General features: G+C 43.2%; 1 protein-coding gene across 1 annotated transcript; it reads left to right on the forward strand.

Moving 5' to 3' along the window:
* The first annotated feature begins 598 nt into the window (after positions 1-598).
* On the forward strand, positions 599-19,111 carry LOC120910488. The gene is made up of 6 exons (XM_040322245.1): positions 599-632; positions 1,413-1,507; positions 1,601-1,682; positions 2,385-2,482; positions 5,132-5,225; positions 7,557-19,111. Exons 1-6 carry the CDS (start codon positions 599-601, stop codon positions 18,893-18,895), a joined length of 11,742 nt encoding a protein of 3,913 aa, XP_040178179.1. The 3' UTR covers positions 18,896-19,111.
* The last annotated feature ends 1,380 nt before the right edge of the window (positions 19,112-20,491 follow it).

Consider the following 20,491-nt stretch of genomic DNA (forward strand, 5'->3'; position numbering starts at 1 on the left):
TATATCCTGGGAGATATTGTGAATTACATACCCATTTTAAAGCAATCCAAGACATATTCTGTATGTCCATTATTTTCTGGCTCATACTTTCTGAGAGCTTCTGGGTTCCATGGGCCCTCCCGTTACAACGTTTCTCTCTATTCATAAAACTCAGACCTGGATTCTAGGCCGGTCATAGCGACCTAACTACTATCTCATTCTGTTGACATCATGACTTTATCAGCTTATATTTTTTACTCCTTGTATAGGATTGCATAATAGTAAGAAGGTCATCTGGTACAAATGGGAAGCCTAATCCCTCCCAGAGGCCATCCGAAAGCCCCACCATGGAATCTCCACCTCCCTCCCTGACGCCTGAGCAACACCATGACTGGAAGTTGTTACGACTGATTAACAAAATCATAGAGCTGCTGACAGGAGAGGTGAGCGGTGCCGGGAATTCTGGGACATTATCCAGTAACAGATAAGGGATGTGTCTTGATGCCGACTGTATCATTGTGTGTGTCAGGTTCCTATAAGGTGTCAGGATGTCACTGTCTATTTCTCCATGGAGGAGTGGGAGTATTTGGAAGGACACAAGGATCTCTACAAGGACGTCATGAGTTGGAACCAGCCTCAGCTCACATCACCGGGTAAGAGGAGACTTAATTTCTTGTAAAGGGGAGAAGAGTATTGAGGATCCACCTAGATCAGGGGGCTCCAAACTTTCTAAGCAAAGGTTTACTGTCCTTCAGACTTCAGGAGGGCCAGACTAGGGCTGGTGGGAGTAGAAATGTCCTGGTGTCCAGTGGGAGTAAACCATGCCCTGGAGGAATAGGAATAGTGAATAGAATAGTGCCCTATTGTTATTGTCAATCGTTGCTGTCAGTGAGAGAAATAGTGGCCCATCATTGCTGTCAGTGGGAGAAATAGTGGCTCAACGTTGCTGTCATTGGGAGAAATAGTGGCCCATCGTTGGTGTCAGTGGGAGAAATAGTGGCCCATCGTTGCTGTCAGTGGGAGGAATAGTAGCCCATCGTTGCTGTCAGTGGGAGAAATAGTGGCCCATCGTTGCTGTCAGTGGGAGAAATAGTGGCCCATCGTTGGTGTCAGTGGGAGGAATAGTAGCCCATCGTTGGTGTCAGTGGAAGGAATAGTGGCCCATCATTGGTGTCAGTGGGAGGAATAGTAGCCCATCATTGGTGTCAGTGGAAGGAATAGTGGCCCATCGTTGGTGTCAGTGGGAGGAATAGTAGCCCATCGTTGGTATCAATTGAAGGTATTGTGCCCTTATGATAGTGCTCCAAATTCCCCATCGTTGGTGTCAGTGGATGGAATGAGGCCCCAAGGGCCAGATAAAGTTTGGAGACCTCTGACCTAGATAATCCCATAGAGACAATATACTTTATTCAACGTGTGTGTGTTTCCTTCAGGTGGATCCAGTAACAGAAACCCACCAGAGATGTGTCCCCATCTTCTGAATTCCCGGGACTCCACACAGGAAAGCCACAATACCTCTCAGGAAAAGGTTAAATAATCTGTAGCAACTGTCAAGAAGCTTTTGTAGGCCTTAAATTTGAGATTCTCTCACCATCGTTCTGCCTTCTACACATTATTTTAGGTCGTAAACCAAAAGACAACAGAGATGGCAAACTGTTCCAGTAGGGAGAAGAGGCCGGAGGAACCAGCCACAAAGACCACCGGTGAGGTCATATATTGGTGCTGCCTTAAAACTAGTGCACTGTAATTACATCTGAAGACGACAACTCTTAAAGCTATCTACTCTCAAACACATTAAATGCCTTTGGCACTTTGGAGAGATATGTCGTACAAAAAAGTAAACCAATCTTTAAAAATTATAACAAATGTTATTCAAAATACATATTATTAAAAGATATCCATAACAGTGTATAAAGTCCTTTGTTGTTGCTGAAGAATCTGTTTATCAACAATAGAAAATGCTTTATGGCAGTAAATAGTCAGCGATGGTCAAACAATATCATAAATCTTGACGCATTTCGTGAACCAGCGTTCACTTCTTCAGGAGATACTCCATTAATGTTGATCAGCCATACAAAAAAATCGAAAAGTTTACCACACACAGACCATTAGTGGTTGGATGCTGGGTGCAAAAGGGAAAGGTCCAGTCAGAAAACACCTATACCGGGAGCTGTGAAACAGGCGGAGAGCCACAATATCTGGGGCATGTAAAGGAACCACAGTGTGGAAGGTGGAAATTAAAGATTAGGGCCAACACCATGTCCATATGAAAGAACCTCCATCTGCAGACCGGAAGAAGCAGCTCCCAGAGTAATTAGCGTACATCTTCTCTGCTTGCTGGTTTGTGATTGGTTATCTAAACACATTTCTGCTGATATTAAGACAAGTGTGTGTATTTTATACAGCTGAATCCAGTAACAGAAACCTACCAGAGTGGTGTCCTCCCCATCCTCTGTCTTCCCGGGAACCCTCACAGATGGCTTACTTAATCCCAAAAAAAGAGGTAACTCATTCTACTCATTCTAAACCAGTGATGCTGACCAAGAACATGTTTTAAAGTGTATGTTAAGCCAAAACTTGTTCTCAATTTCAGATTGAGTAAGGCATGGTTAAAATCCCTGTCAGGTTTTTGATCCCCCTTGTGTCCATTAGAGTGATTTTCCATCAGTTCCTGTCCTGGAAATGCAACAGTCATAGGAAAGCTCTTCAAAGTTAATGAAAATACACACTTACCCAGCTGTCACTGAAACAGGGTGTCCCCATTGTACGATTTCCATCTCCTTTTGTTCCAGTGAAATCCCAATAACTTTCTGTCCCTATAAGGAAAGTTGTGGATTGCCGCTCAGGTCCCTGCATCCAAATGTGGTACACTGACGACATGGGTGCTGGCCTGGGAAAAGAAGCTCTGCATACACTAGGGAGAAAGTCCCAATCGCCACACTCCAAGAGAATTTGATGGTCATGGAAGTAAAAGCAACCTTAGAATAGCTCTGTCTAAGCCACGCTCCCCTACATGTTTCGCCCTGCTCTCAGGGCTTGGTCTCAGAGGTAGTAAAAGCAGCCTCAGCATAGCTCTATCTAGGCCATCCTCTGAACACGTTTTGCCCTGCCCACAGGGCTTAGTCATGGAGAAAGAAAAATCCGCCTCAGCCTAGCTCTGTCTAGACTATGCTCCCTGATGTGTTTCGCTTGCCCTCAGGACATGGTCATGGAGGAGGTAACAGCAGCGTCAGCCTAGCCCTGTCTAGGCCATGCTCCCCATCATGTTTTGTGGATTGCTGCTTGGGTCCCTGCATCCAAATGTGTTAGACTCACATCATAGGTGCTGGTTTCGGGAGAATACACTGAAAGGAGGAAGTCCTGATCGTCACACTATGGAAGAACCCAATAGTCATGGAAGTAAAAGCAGACTCAACCTAGCTGCGTCTAGGCTTCGCTCCCCCACATGCTTTGCCCTGCCCTCAGTACTTGGTCATGGAGGAAGTAAAAGCAGCTTCAGCCCAGCTCCGTCTAAGCCATGCTTACTAATGCCCTCAGGACATGGTCATGGAGTAGGTAAAAGCAACCTCACCCTAGCTCTGGGGCTTAGTCATGGAAGAAGTAAAAGCAGTCTCAGCTTAGCTCTGTCTAGGCCATGCTTACTGATGCCCTCAGGGCATGGTCATGGAGTAGGTAAAAGCAACCTCACCCTAGCTCTGGGGCTTAGTCATGGGGGAAGTAAAAGCAGTCTCAGCTTAGCTCCGTCTAGACCATGCTTACTTATGCCCTCAGGGCATGGTCATGGAGTAGGTAAAAGCAACCTCACCCTAGCTCTGGGGCTTAGTCATGGAGGAAGTAAAAGCAGTCTCAGCTTAGCTCCATCTAGGCCACGCTCGCCTGTGTGTTTTGTGGATTGCCACTCAGGTCCCCGAGTCCAAATGTGTTAGACTCACACCATGGGTGAAGGTTCTGGAAAAGGAGCCTGACTTTGAATACACTGAAAGGAGAAAGTCCCGATCGCAACACTCCGGAAGAACCCAATAGTCATTGATGTAAAAGCAGACTCAACCTAGCTGCGTCTAGGCTTTGCTCCCCGACGGGTTTTGCCCTGCCCTCAGTACTTAGTCATGGAGGAAGTAAAATCGGCTTCAGCCCAGCTCCATCTAGGCCATGCTTACTGATGTGTTTTGCTCTGCCCTTGGGGCATGGTCACGGAGTAGGTAAAAACAACCTCAGCCTAGCTCTGAGTCTTATGCTCCATACACACTATTAGATTTTCTGCAGATTTTTGTTTTCACATTTACCAAAATATAATGTGAGGTCAAACCTTAAGACTTTCAATTTGTTTGCAATCAGGCAGACCCTTGTACTACATGGTTTTGGTAAATCTGAAGACAAAAATCTGCAGAAAATCTAATAGTGTGTATGGGGCATAAGTCATGGAGGAAGTAGATGGCATCTCAGCTTAGCTCCATCTAGGCTGTGCTCCCCGACATGTTTCTCCCTGCCCTCTGGCCATGGTCATGGAGGTGATAAAAGCAGCCTCAGCCAAGCTTCATCTAGGCCACGCTCCCTGATGTGTTTCATCCTGCCCTCAGGGCTTAGTCATGGAGGAAGTAAAAGCAGCCTCAGCCTAGTTCCGGGGGTTAGTCATGGAGGAGGTAAAGGAAGTCTCAGCCTAGCTCCCTCTAGGCCTTGCTCTCTGACCTGTTTTGCTCTGCCCTTGGGGCATGGTCATGGAGGTGGGTAAAGAAGCCTCAGCCTAGGCCACGCTCCTCAACATGGTTTGCCCTCCCTTCGGAGCTTAGCAATGAAGGAAGTAAAAGCAGTCCCAGCCCAGCTTCGTCTAGACCACGCCTCCAATGCGTTTCTTCCTGCCCCTGGGGCTTAGTCATTGAGGACTAACTCCCCAGGAAGGGTGAAACGTGTTGGGGGGCGTAACCTATAAAGAGCTAGGTTGAGGCTGCTTTTACTTCCATGACGATCAGGGTCCTTCCCGAGGGCAGCGATCTGGACTTTTAAACTTTCTGTACTGTTCGACAGTGGTCACCAAAGCGCACTGAGAGGATGACTCAGTGAGGACACATACAATAAAATGTGCCAATCAACGTTTTTGATGCAGATACATTTTAACTTATACCACCGCTGTTCTGCTCTCTACGCTCTACTTTAGGTACATAATGAGATAGACGCACAAGCTTTAAGGCAGACAAACAACAGTGATGATATAGAGAAGATCCGCGAGGTTCCCGCTGTTGAGACCACAGGTGATGTCATATAGCTGCTGTATCGCACTGCTAGATGTTTTAATTTTACTGAACATTTGTTTAATGAGTGACTTCTCCTACATTTTTTTGGAGTTGAGCAGAATTTGATTATCCCCTCCTCCCCTTCCAGCATGGACATGACAGATTGGAACTGAACTGCTTGCATGAATATTCTAAGCTAGCTTTTTACAATCTTTATAATATGGAGAACCCCTTGAAATAATGTCTCATTCTCAGGGAACCCCTGCTAAAAATGACTGCATCTACAGGTCACTGATATGTAATGATCAAGGAGAAGAATGTTCCCTACATTTGCTCCATATCAGTGGCTTTAGTGGCGTGTTATTTTACTGGCACTAATTGCTCCTTGCTCAAGGAACCACTACAACCTCTGAAGGAACCTTAGGGTTTCACAGAACCCTGGTTAAGAAAGTCTGTTCTAAACCAATACTCAATGTATTTTTGTAGAGACCTTTAAAGTTCATGATATGGCATTTCTAAGTCCCTGCTCTACTCCCACCTCCTGGGCCCCTCTGTTGACCGATGGGGCCCAGGCCAATGTAATTTAAGCTCTGGTAAACAAGTAGATGTAGGGGTGTGGTCTAGTAACATCCACTCATTTATTTTAGGCAGAAACAAAGCTGCCTTGGGCATTTAGCTGATGGGGCCTGGGCCTAGTACAACAGGACCAGTTGCACTGCACTGCCCTATCGGCGGCCCTGTGGTAGATAAAAAAAAATGTGTATGCCTTTGGTTAAAGGTCTTGCTTAAATCCTGGTGCCCAGAAACCAATAGTTGTTGCCAGCCCACAAGGAGACACAAATTTCACCACAAAAAATGAATATTGGAGACTAGTAGTTTGCAGACAACTTCTATAATCTGAGTAATAACTCTGCCCTCTTCACCGTGCGGTCACTCTTCTATTGCATTTCCAAGCACGCAAGTGGAGCTATGAAGATTCAAGGAGTCGACCTCCTAGTGCAGGGGTCTCCAAACTTTTTAAACAAAGAGCCAGTTTATTCTCCTTCAGACTTTAGGAGGGCCGGATTGTGGCCAGCGGGGGCAGAAAATGTCCCACGCCCAGCACCAGTGAGAATAAATATGGCCCCAAGGTTGGTGGTCAGTAGGAGGAGGAGTAGGGCCCCTATCAGTAGGAGAAATAGTATCCCATCATTGATATCAGTAGAAGAAATAGTGCCCCCTTGTTGGTGTCAGTTGGAGGAATAGTGCCCCAAGGGCCAGATAAAGGCTAGCAAAGGGCCACATCTTTGGAGACCGCTGCCCTAGTGCAATGGTTCTCAACCTGTGGGTAGAATGACGATTTGCCAGGGGCCCCCTAATCCTGGGCTGTTTCTGAAGCCTGCACCGCTCCCCCAGCCTTTTTTTGGCCGCCCAGCAGGGCTGTCCTTGGAGCCTGTAGCTGCCCAGGTGGGCTGTTTCGGGAGCCCGCGGCCGCCCACTCAGTCTCTTCGCAGCCGCCTATTCAGTTCACGGCATGGGTGGGGGGCAGAGACTAGAGGTCAGCTGACTGGTGAGGAATGTGAAGTGGGAGGAGCTGGAGGAGACCTTATCTTCTTATTTTAGCATAGGTGTCACTGCTGCGAGACACCACAGAGCAGGAGACACTGTGAGTAACATTACCCATGATTGGAGTTTCCATTAAAAGTCCCCACTACAGTTCTCAGATCAGCAGATGATCTTGATCAAGAGCACCTAAGTTGGCTGATCAGAACTCCCCCCAGCGCTGCCACTGATTCCACCCCCGCCACCAGCACTGCCACTCATCCCAACTTCCCGCCAGCACTACCATTGCCGTCCAGCACTACCCATACCCCCCCCCCCCCAAACCAAGGAGGAGAAGGAATAAAAATAGAAAATACATTGAAAGGAGAGGAAAATAGGGGGAGGAACAAAGAAAAAGGGAGAGAAAGAATAAGAGAAAGATGAAGAAAAATGGCTAGAGAGAGGGATGGGGGGAAAAAAACAGAAATTAGTATAGAGAGAGATAAAAGGGAAAGAAAGAACCCACGCAAATAATTTTACTGTTGGGGGTCCCCACAACTTGGGAAATTTCATCAAGAGGTCACGGCACTAGAAAGGTTAAGAACCACTGCCCTAGTGTATACCCAAAGTCAGAAAATATTAAATTACATGAACTGACCCCTTGAACCAGTTCCAATTTAATAAACGCACAACCAGGATAGGTGCCCTGCTCCTAAATGCCCCATATTTTCCAAGATGTTCTAATTCTTACTGAATCAAACTGTAGAAAAAAATATTGATTTTCATTGTTTTAACGCTTCATTCTTTTCATGTTTAAACAAATTGCAGAACAAAATGGAAATTCCAAAGCCGAAGCAAATCATGGCTCTTTTACCTCAAACCAAACTGAAGCCAGCCCTGCTGTGGACAACTCAACGATAACCTGTGGGGATGATACAAACTCTGGTTCTGTAAAGGACACAAATAATGTCTCCAAGAGCAAAGAAACAAAAGAAAAAACCAATAGGAACTTCAACGATGTGGTTGGTCACAGCCCCATCAGTTCAAAGCAACCTGAAGCTAACGCCATAACTTCAAACCCAAATGAAATGGGCACCATCACTCCAAATCAAACTGAAAATGACACAATCATTTTAAAGCAAACGGAAGCCAATGTCATCACGTCAAACCAAGACAAAGCTGACACCATCACTTCAAAGCAAATTGAAGCTGACACCATCGCTTTGATGCAAACTGAGGCTAACACCATAATTTCAACCCCAACTGAAGAGGATTCCATGAATTCAAAGCAAATTGAAGCTGACACCATCGCTTTGATGAAAACTGAGGCTAACACCATCATTTTAACCCCAACTGAAGAGGATTCCATGAATTCAAAGCAAACTGAAGCCGAAACCCTCACTTCAAAAATTAAAACCGAAGCTGACCCCATCATTTCAACCCTAACTGAAGAGTATTCCATGACTTCAAAGCGAACTGAAGCTGACGCTGTCACCTCAAACCCAATTCAAGAGGATGCTATGACTTCAAATCAAACTGAAGCTGACACCATCATTTCAAACCCAACTCAAGAGGTTTCCATACCTTCAAAGCAAACTGAAACTGATGCCATTACTTCAAACCCAACCAAAGAACACATCACCACTTCAAAACCAAATGAAGAGGATGCCTTGAGTTCAAATCAAACTGTAGCTGACATTACCTCTCCAAACCCAACTGAATCCAATGCCTTAGCTGAAGCTGCAGATAGCCCAACAAGAGCTTTTAGGGGCAATATACTCCCTTACCCTTACAGTATCTTCAGTCTTGATGTACCAGAAAGTATAAGTCATAGGAACCCAGTTGAAGAGGATGCAATGATTTCAAAGCAAACCGAAGCTGATGTTATTACTTCAAACCCAACTAAATCCAACGCCTCCGATTCAAAACAAGCTAAAGCTGCAGATAGCCCAACAAGAGATTTCAGGGGCAGTATACTCCCTCATCCTTTAATGAACACAAATAGTGTCTTTAGACTTGAAGAACCAAAAATTTGTAAATCTAGGAAAACCAGTGCTGTGGTTGGCCGCCAGGCCATCATCGCTTCAAACCAAACTGAAGCCAACCCTGCTCTGAGTAAACCAATAAGAGTGTTCAGTGATAATACACTCCCTCCTCCTGAAGCATTGAAAAATAATACAATTAAAGATTCCACACCCGTGGGTGGTGACAGCACCATAACGTCAAATCAAACAGAAGCCAACTCTGCTGTAAATTACCACACAACAAGGTGCATAGATGATGCACTCCCTGTTCCTCTAAAGGACACAAATGACATTTTCAATTTTGAGGCAATAAAAAATAAAAGAATTAGGAACTCCAGGTCTGTGGTTGGTCCTGGCATCTTTATCTTTAACCCATCTGAAGCCAATTCTGATGTGGATATCCCAAGAAGAGCTTTTAGGGATGAAACCTTCCTTGCTCCTTTAAGGAACACACCTAACCGCTTCAATTTCAAAGAGAAAACACTAAAGATTACAATTCAAAATTCCTTAGCTGTGGTTGGTCACAGAGCCGCAGTGGCAAACCAAATTGAAGCTGACCCAGTTGTGGATAAACCAACAACTGCCTTGGACTTAACACTCTCTGCTCCTTTAAAGAACACAAACAATGTCTCTAGTTTTGAGGCAATGAAATCTAAAAAAGATAAGGACTCCATGACTGCGGTTGGTCACAGCAGCATAACTTCAATCCAAACCAAAGTCATCTCAGTTTTAAATAATCAAACAACAACCAGTGAAGACGAGACACTTCCTGCTCCATTAAAGGACACAACTAACATCTCAAATTCCAAAACCACAGAGGAGAAACAAATTCCGAATTTTATTGGTGTGGTTGGCCCCTGCCCCATCACTAGAAGCAGAGCCAAAACAAACTCCACTTCAAATAACCCAACAACTTGCAGGGATGACGCAATCTTGGCACCTGTAAATTACACAATCGACCTCTCCAACTCAAGTGCAACAAAAAAATTGAAAACAACTACAGCTGTTGGTCACAACGCAATAATGTCAAGCCAAACTGAATCAGACTCGGCCTTGAAGATCCCAACAGTAGCTTTTAGGGATGACACGCTCCCTGCTCCTTTAAAGGACATGGATATTGTCTGTAATCCTGAGGAAATTACAAATGAGAACTCCAAGTCTACGGTTGGTCACAATGCCATAATCTCAAATCAAAGCAAAGCTGTCTTTGCTGTGGACGACCCAACAACATCTCATAGAATAGATCCACAGATTACTCTTTTAAGCAATCCCGAGGCAATCACAAATGAGAATATTACAAACGCCAAGTCTACGGTTGATCACAGTGCCGTCATTTCAAACCAAACCAAAGCTGACTCTGCTATGACTAACCCAACAACAATTTTCAGGGAAGATTCACATATTGCATCTTTAAAGGACACAAATAACGTCTCCAATTACGAAGAAACAAAGAAGAATACAATTAATAATTCCACATCTGTGATCGTTTACAGCACTCTCACTTCAAAGCAAACAGAAGCTGACTCTGCTTCAAATAAACCAGCAACTACCTGCAGGGATGATAGTGACGGTCCTCCTTTAAATGACACAAATAGTGTTTCCAACTCGGACATGACAAGCGGGGAAAAAAGTGGAGATCCCACATCTGCGGTTGGTCATGGTGCCATAACTTCAAACCAAACTGAAGGTGACTCAGTTGTGGAGAAACTAACAGAAGCTTTCATGGATAATGCACACCCTGCTTCTTTGAAGGACCCAAGTAACCTCTCAAATTCTGAGGCACTGAAAAACACAAACACGAACTCCGAGTCTACGTCTGGTCACAGTGCCCCCACTTCAAACCAAACTAAAGGTGACTCAGCTGTGTATAACCCAACAGCATCTTGTAGAGAAAATGCACATACTGCATCTTTGAAGGACACAAATCATTTCTCCAACTCTACAGAAACAATAAAAGATAAAATTAAGAACTCCACGTCTGTGATTGTTTATAGCGCCATCACTTCAAACCGAACCGAAGCGGATTCTGCTTTGAATAAGCAAGCAACAACCTGCGTAGACAATACACTTTCTCGTCCTTTAAATGACACAAATAAGCTTTCTGACACTGGAAACAGCGAAAACATTAGAAATCCCACACCTGTGGTTGGTCATGGTGTCATATCTTTGAACCAAACTGAAGTTGACTCAGTTGTGGAAAACCCAACTTGCAGGGACAATACAGTTCCTGCTTCTTTAACGGACACAAATAACGTCTCAAATTTCCAAGCAACCGAAAAAAGATTTTCTTGTAGTGCTATCACTTCAAACCGAACCGAAGCTGATTCTGCTTCAAATAAACAAGAAACAACCTGCAAGGACAATACACTTTCTCATCCTTTAAATGACACAAATAAGCTTTCTGACTCGGACACTGCATACAGGGATATAATCAGAAATCCCAAATCTGTGGTTGGTCATGGTGCCGTAACTTCGAACCAAACTGAGGTGGACACAGTTGTGGAAAACCCAACAGCTGTTTGCAGGGACAATACACTTCCTGCTTCTTTAACGGACACAAATAACATCTCAAATATCCAAGCAACGAAAAAGAGATTTACTTGCAGTGCCATCACTTCAAACCGAACGGAAGCTGATTCTACTTCAAATAAGCAAGCAACAACCTGCAAGGACAATACACGTTTTCCTCTTTTATGTGACACAAATAATATTTCTGACTCAGACACTGCAAACAGGGAAATAATCAGAAATCCCACACCTGTGGTTGGTCATGGTGCTGTAACTTCAAACCAAACTGAGGTTGACACAGTTGTGGAAAACCCAACAGCAGCTTGCAGTGACAATACACTCCCTGCTTCTTTAAAGGACACAAATAACATCACAAATTTGCAAGCAACGAAAAAGAGAACTACCTTCAGTGCCATCACTTCAAACCAAACCGAAGCTGATTCTGCTTTGAATAAGCAAGCAACAACCTGCAAGGACAATGCACGTTTTCTTCCTTTATGTGACACAAATAAAATTTCGGACTCAGACACTGAAAACAGGGAAATAATCAGAAATCCCGCATCTGTGGTTGGTCATGGTGTTGCAACTTTAAACCAAACTGAGGTTGACTCCGTTGTGGAAAACCCAACAGCAGTCTGCAGGGACAATACACTCCCTGCTTCTTTAAATAAGCAAGCAACAACCTGCGGTGACGATACACGTTCTCCTCCTGTAAATGACACAAATAAGGCTTCTGATTCAGACACTGCAAACAGGAAAAACATTAGAAATCCCACACCTGTGGTTGGTCATGGTGACATGTCTTTGAACCAAACTAAAGTTGACTCAGTTGTGGAAAACCCAACAGCTGTTTGCAGGGACAATACACTTCCTGCTTCTTTAACGGACACAAATAACGTCTCAAATATCCAAGCAACGACAAAGAGATTTACTTACAGTGCCATCACTTCAAACCGAACGGAAGCTGATTCTGCTTTGAATAAGCAAGCAACAACCTGCAAGGACAATACACGTTTTCTTCCTTTATGTGACACAAATAAAATTTCGGACTCAGACACTGAAAACAGGGAAAGAATCAGAAATCCCACATCTGTGGTTGGTCATGGTGTTGCAACTTTAAACCAAACTGAGGTTGACTCCGTTGTGGAAAACCCAACAGCAGCCTGCAGGGACAATACACTCCCTGCTTCTTTAAAGGACACAAATAACATCTCAAATTTGCAAGCAACAAAAAAGATAATTAAATTCATTGCCATCACTTCAAACTCTACCGAAGCTGATTCTGCTTCGAATAAGCAAGCAACAGCCTGCAAGGACAATATATTTTCTCCGCCTTTAAGTGACACAAATAAAGTTTCTGACTCAGGCGCTGCAAACATGGAAAAAAATTGTAATCCCACACCTGTGATTTGTCCGGGTGACGTAACTTCGAACCAAACTGAGGTTGACTCCGTTGTGGAAAACCCAACAGCAGATGGCAGGGACAAAACACTCCCTGCTTTTTTAAAGGACACAAAAAACTTTTCAAATTTCCAAGCAACAAAAAAGAGAATTGCTTACAGAGCCTTCACTTCAAACCAAACCAAAGCTGATTCTGCTTTGAAAAAGCAAGCGACAACAAGCAAGGACAATACACATTCTCTTCTTTTAAGTGACACAAACCGACCCAAAACTGATTCTGCTTCGAATAAGCAAGCAACAACTTGCAAGGACGATACACTTTCTCCTCCTTTAAGCGACACAAATAAAGTTTCTGACTCAGACACTGCAAACGGGGAAACTCCTGCACCTGTGGTTGGTCATGGTGCCATGATTTCGAACCAAACTGAGGTTGACTCAGTCGTGGAAAACCCAACAGGAGCTTGCAGGGACAAAACACTCCCTGCTTCTTTAAAAGACACAAATAATGCCCCTTACTTCCAACTAACAAAAAAGAGAATTGCTTACAGTGCCTTCACGTTAAACCGAACTAAATCCGATTCTGCTTTGAGTAAGCAAGCAACAACCTGCAAAGACAATACACATTCTCTTCTTTTAAGTGACAAATTCCAACCCAAAGCTGATTCTGCTTCGAATAAGCAAGCAACAACCTGCAAGGACAATACACTTTCTCCTCCTTTAAGTGACACAAATAAAGTTTCTGACTCAGACACTGCAAACATGGAAAAAATCAGAAATCCCACACCTGTGGTTGGCCACGGCGCCATAACTTCGAACCAAACTGAGGTTGACTCAGTTGTGGAAAACCCAACAGCAGCTTGCAGGGACAATACACACTCTGCTTCTTTAAAGGACACAAATAACATCTCAAGTTTACAAGCAACAAAAAAGAGAATTACTTACAAAGCTATGACTTCAAACCGAACCAAAGCTGATTTTGCTTTGAATAAGCAAACAACCTGTGGGGACAATACACTTTCTCCTTCTTTAAGTGACGCAAATAAAGTTGACTCGGACACTGCAAACAGGGAAACTCCCACACCTGTGGTTGGTCATGGTGCCATGACTTTGAACAAAACTGAGGTTGACTCAGTTGTGGAAAACCCAACAGCAGCCTGCAGGGACAATACACTCCCTGCTTCTTTAAAGGACACAAATAACATCTCAAATTTCCGAACAACAAGAAAGAGAAAAATTCAGGACTCCAATGGTGTGATGAGTCCCAGTCCCACCACTACAAGTCATACCAAAACTTACCCAACTTCGAAAAACTCAACACCCACTTGCAGGCTTGATTCACTCCTTGCTGTTTTGAAGAGCACTATTAACAAGGTCAATGCCAAAGCACCCAAAAGCTCTACAACTGTGACCGGTCACGGCACCATAATGTCAAACCAAACCCAATCAGACTCTGCTTTAAACAACCCAACAACATCTTGCAGTGATAATGCACTCCCAGCTCCCTCAAAGGGTACAGATAATGTATGTAAGTTTGAGACCATAAATAAAATTAAAACCTTCAGGTCTGTGGTTGGTCAAAATCCCATAACTTCAAACCAAATCAAAACTGACTTTGCTGTGGATAAACTAACAGAATCTTATAGGATATTTTCACCCTTTGTTCTTTTAAAGGACATAAATAAAGTCTCTAATTATAAAGACATAATAAAAAATAAAATTCCAAACTCAGAGTCTGTGGTTGGTCACAATGCCATAACTTCAAACCAAAGCAAACCTAAATCTGCCGTGGATAGCCCAACAACATCTGGTAGGGTAGAGTCACACATCGCTCTTTTAAAGGACACAAATGAGGTTTCCAAAGATGAAGAAACAAAAAAGAATAAAACTGAGAGCTCCAACTCTGTGGTTGGTCACAATACCAGAACTTCGAACCAAAGCAAATTTGGCTCTACTGTGGATAACCCAACAACATCTCATAGAACGGATTCACACATTGAACTTTTAAAGGACAGAAATAATGTCTTCAATTATGAAGATAGAAATAATATCAAAATTAAGATCTCCAAGTCTGAGGCTGGTTACAGTGCCACAACTTCCATCCAAAACAAAGTTGAATCTGCTGTGGACAACCCAACAACATCTTGTAGGGTAGATTCACAAATTGCTCTTTCAAAAGACACAAATATAGTTTCCAATCATGAAGAAACAAAAAAGAATGAATCTAAGAGCTCCAGGTCTGTGGTTGGTCATAGTGCCATAACTTCCATCCAAAGCAAAGTTGAATCTGCTGTGGATAACCCAACATCTCGTAGGGTAGAGTCGCAAAGTGCTCTTTTAAAGAACACAAATAATGTTTTCAATTATGAAGAAACAAAAAATAATAAAACTAAGAACGCAAAGTCTGTGGTTGGTTACAATACCAGAACTTCAAATCAAAGCAAGATTGGCTCTGCTGTGGATAACTCAACAAGATCTCGTAGGGTAGGGTCACGCATTGCTCTTTTAAAAGACACAAATAATGTCTCCAATTATAAAGCAACACAAAAGAATAAAACTAAGAACTCTAAGTCTGTGGTTGGTCACAGTACCAGAACTCCAAACCAAAGCATAGGTGACTCTGCTGTGGATACCCCAACAACATCTCATAGGATAGATTCACACATATCTTTTTTAAAGGGCACAAATGTCTTCAATTATGAAGAAACAACTAAGAATAAAATTAGGATCTCCAGGCCTGTGGTTGGTCACAGCGCTATAACTTCCATCCAAAGCAAAGTCGGCTCTCCTGTGAATAACTCAACAACATCTTGTAGGGTAGATTCGCAAGTTGCTGTTTTAAAGGACACAAATAATGTCTCCACTCATGAAGAAACAAACAAGAATAAAATTGAGATCCCCAAGCCTGTGGTTGGTCAAAATACCATAACTTCAAACCAAAGCAAAGTTGACTCTGCTGTAAATGACCCAACAATATCTCATAGGATAGAGTCAATCATTGCTCTTTTTAAGGACTCAAATAATGTCTCCAGTAATGAAGAAACAAAAAAGAATACAATTGAGAACTCCAAGCCTGTGGTTGATCACAATGCCATAACGTCAAACCAAAGTCAAGTTAATTCCGTAGTGGATAACCCAACAACATATAGAACAGATCCACACATTGCTCTGGTAAAGGACACCAATAAGATAACCAATTATAAAGAAACAAAAAAGAACCCCAAATCTGTGATCATCCATAGCGCCATCACTTTAAACCAAACTGAAGCCGACTCTGCTTGGAACAGGCCAGGCAACAACTGCAGGGACAATACACTTTCTCCTCCTTTAAATGACATAAATAATGTTTCCAACTCCGATATGACAAAAGGGGAAGAAATTCGAAATCTCACATCTGCAGATCATTATGGTGCTATAACTCCAAACCAAACCAACGTCTACCCAGCTGTGCATGACCCAACAGGATCTTGCAGGGACACCACACTTACTGCTTCTTTAAAGGACCCAAATAATGTCCCCATTTCCAAACCAACAGAAACAAAAACAATGAAGCTCTCTGAGTCTGCTGTTGGTCAAGGCGCCATAATGTCAAATCAAACCAAAGTAAACTCTTCATTGAATGACCCAACAACCTGTATGCATGATAGTCTTCCTGGTCCTTTAAAAGAGGCAAATAATGTCTCCAACTCTGAGTCAACGAAAGGGAAAGAAATGAAAAATTCCACAGCTGTGGGTGATAACCGCAGCATAGGGTCAAATAAAACTGAGACCAACGCTAATATTGATGCGACAACGGGAGTTTGCAGTGGCGGTACATCAACTGCCCCTATGAATGGTACAAATACTATTTCTAATTCAGAGGACACAAGGGTGACAACTCAGAAAAATGCCAAGGAAAATCATGGACCTGCTCAGGTTGGCTCATCTCTGAATAACCCAACAAAAGATTGCAGTGACGACCCCTCAGCCAATCCTGTAAAAGATACAGATAACTGTTCCAAACCTAAGGCCCCAAAGGTGAAGAAAAAGCGGAAGAAAGAAAGAAAGCACAAATGTCCAGATTGCGGGAAGCTGTTTTTATTCAATGCACATCTGGTGGTGCATTATCGAACTCACACAGGAGAGAGGCCTTTCTCTTGTCTTGAATGTGGCAAAAGCTTTCTCTGTAAGACCCAACTCGCGGCGCATCAAGTATTCCATTCCAAGGAGAGGCGGTATTCTTGCTCTGAGTGCAATAAAAGCTTCTACAACAGCACTCATCTCCAGGTTCACCGAAAAATCCATAAAAATGAACGACCCTATGTATGCGCCGAGTGTGGGAAGACATTTATCCACTCGTCAAACTATACCAAACATCTAGAGATTCACAAGGGGGTGAAAAACTATTTGTGCTCTTACTGCGGAAAAAGTTTTCGGCAAAGCAGTCACCTTCATTCTCATCAAAAACAGCACACTGCAGACCATGGGTTTTCATGCCACAAGTGCCACAAAAAGTTTAAGACAGAACGTTCCTTGATCACTCACTATAAATCCCACCGAATCACGCCGCTTTCTTGCTCTGAATGTGGCAAGCATTTTATCAATCGTGTCAGTTTTGATCGCCATCGGCGTGTCCACACAGGCCACAAATTGTTGTCTTGTCCCGAATGTGGGAAATGCTTTATAAATAAAACCCATCTTTCTGTCCACCAACGGACTCACTCAGGAGAAAAACCCTTTGCATGCACAAGCTGCGAAATGAGATTTAGCGATAAGTCTGCCTGTAAAAGGCATATTGGAAGGCACACGCAAAAAACTCCTGAAGAGCACCCAGCAAATGTTCAAAGTTTGGACAAGCAAAAAGGCCCAGACGTACACACCAAGCCATTTCAATGCCTAGATTGTGAGAAATTTTACAAAACAGAGGCAAGGCTCTCAAATCACCAAAAGCGTCACCATAAAGAGAATCCATTTTCATGCAGTGATTGTGGCAAACGTTTCGCCGAAGAAGCACTGCTAGCTGCACATCAGAAGAGTCACCTCGCCGAAAAACATTTTTTGTGTTTGCAGTGTGGCATGGGTTTCAAAACACAACTGGAGCTTGAAACACATCAGGAAATTCACTCTATAAAGGCACTTTTATGTAACATTTGCGGACGTCGTTTTGCCCTTGAGGAACACCTAGCCATGCATCAGAAAAGGCACTTGGATGAGAACCTATTTTCATGTGAAAAGTGTAACATAGCATTCAAATCACAAGCAGAACTTGAAACGCATTGCAAAAGTCACCCAGAAAAGAAGTTTTCATGCATCGATTGCGAGCGTCTTTTCGCCTCCGAGAAACGCTTAGCCAAGCATCAGAGAAAGCACCATGGTGTCATTACACTTCTTTTTTCATGTGTGAAGTGCAGCAGAGGCTTCAAAACGGTGCTGGAGCTCGAAACGCATGAGCGAAATCACCCTGAATTGAACTTAGTTTTTTGCCCTGATTGTGGTCGGCGTTTCACAAGTGAGACACTCCTAGCTGCACATCAGAAGCAGCACCTCGGTGAAAAGGGGTTTCTGTGTTCCAGATGCAGTAAAGGCTTCAAAACCGAACATGATCTCAAAATGCATCAGAAAAATCACCCAGAAGAGAAGCCATTTTTATGTGGTGACTGTGGTCGACGGTTTGCTAGCGAGTTGCTCTTATCTGCACATCAGGAGAGGCACGTCAGCAAAAAGCGCTACTTGTGTATGAGCTGCGGGCGCGGGTTTAATGAGAAGTCGAATTTCGAAAAACACTGTAGAGTTCACACAGGTGAGAGGCCCTATAAGTGCTCCGATTGCGACAAGACCTTCTCCGTCAAATCCAATATGATCAGGCACCATAAAATTCACACTGGCGAGCGCCCTTTTAAGTGTCTGGAATGCGGGAAAAGCTTCAGGGTCAAGTCTTATTTCCTCATCCACCAAAAATTGCACACTGGAGAACGAGAATATTGCTGTCCTCAGTGCCCAAAAACTTTCCGGGACAAGTCAAACTATCAGAGACACAAGAAGAGCCACACAGTAGTAGTCAAGCGGTTTACTTGCACCGAGTGTGGAAAAAGTTTTAGCAGTCCCACCCAGCTGACGATACACGCAAGGACCCATTCGCGGCAAAAATTTGAGTGTGCTCATTGTGGGAAGAATTTTAAAAACAACTGGAGTTTAAATAAGCATACAAAAACTCACAAGCCAAAAATGTTATCGAAAGCAGAAAAGGTGGCGGTGTAGCTCATATTCAGCTGGCACAGACTTTCCTATACCCAGCCATGAATTCAATACCTACTTGGAGGGTTGCAAAATAGTCCCATGCCAAAGGGTGGGGTGCAATCCTTCATACATATCCAGAGTCTTCCCCAGTGCCTTCCATTAAATACATGCCTTGAACGGCTCCAGTATGGCTTTCCAATGAACATCAATGGTGGAGAATGTAGCATCCAGGAGCTAGTCAATCCAGTCTCAAAGCCAACTTGGAAGAACATATTCAACTAAAAGGAGAAAAGCTCTCAAAAATGTTACAGCTGTAATTCTTTTGGAATTTTGGCGGGAATCTGAGCTAATAGTTGACTTTCATACAACGGGCTCGCAATATCTCCAGTGGTATGTTGCAACACAAAGTTCACTTGGCTCTACTGGAATCCTGGTTTTATCCCAAAGAACAAGACCATCAAACCCTTGTTTTTGACACTTGCACCCTTCATACAAGTAAGATGAAGGGTGCAAGTCTCAAAAACAATACATGTGGTGATCCTTTGGTTGACTGGTTAACCACAATGTTTAGATAAACTCTTTGAGATCCAGTGTTTTTTTTTGTTGTTGTTTTTTGGAGTGAACAAGGCATATTGCTTTCTAAAAAAAACTTTTACTTCAAATGTATATAGAACAGAAAACATGGATTCAAGCCTCGTTGAATACCTCATCTGCAGCAGAAAACAATTTCTTCGAGTACCAGGAGAGGAGGGGCACCAATCCGAAAAACCATTGTAAATTTAGCACTTATGCCTTAATGTTTGTATACGGTCTAGTGCCCAAAGAGGACTGAGCTCTGTCTGCCTTTTTTCTACTTTCAGTCAGTCAACCACAAACCCGGTCCAAAACTATGAAGTGTTCTTAATGTTATAACCACTGAGCCAGCTTGCCAGGCAACACCTCCACTTGACCTGACTGGTTTGGTGCTCACTGCTGTAAGATAGCTTCCATTATTTTATATTTTTTTCTTAAAGTTTTTTATTTACTTTATATAGAAGAGATATTTTTAATATTTTCAAATACAATGGAGAAAAAAAGTCACCACATCCGTACAAAACATGAGGCCTGCCAAGGTGTGCTTGCCTTCGTCTCGTACAGCCTACTGCTCCCCGTAACTCTGAATGGGGCCAGGCCGACTTCATCATCCTCTCCTGGAATTGCTGGGCAGGAAAATAGCTGTGAATAGAAAAAAGGGTCCTCCCCTCAGGGTTGTATTTTGGATATATTCCATGGGGATACCGCCCCTGAGGACCCATTCAAATTGGTGCATTACGGCGGCGCAAGGTTTGAAGAGTGCCTAAGAGTTTGGCACCCATTTGCGAATTTTAGCTTTTTGTTTTTTAAATGTACACTGAATTTTTATTAAAATGTATTATGGACTTAAGGGGTATTTACCCCCATGTACACTGGATAATGTAAATATTACAAAGTGAAAGTATTTTTGTTTTCCAAGTTTTTCACGATTGCTGCAGCTCTTCTTACAATTCTCAGATCAGTCAATTTGGGTGTTTTAGAAAAGATTTTATATATTCACCCTAACATTTTATGTATGGACTTCTAAACTGTTTTGTGTGACGC

This window comes from Rana temporaria, chromosome 8, assembly GCF_905171775.1.
Source record: "Rana temporaria chromosome 8, aRanTem1.1, whole genome shotgun sequence".
In the NCBI taxonomy this organism is placed as follows: domain Eukaryota; kingdom Metazoa; phylum Chordata; class Amphibia; order Anura; family Ranidae; genus Rana; species Rana temporaria.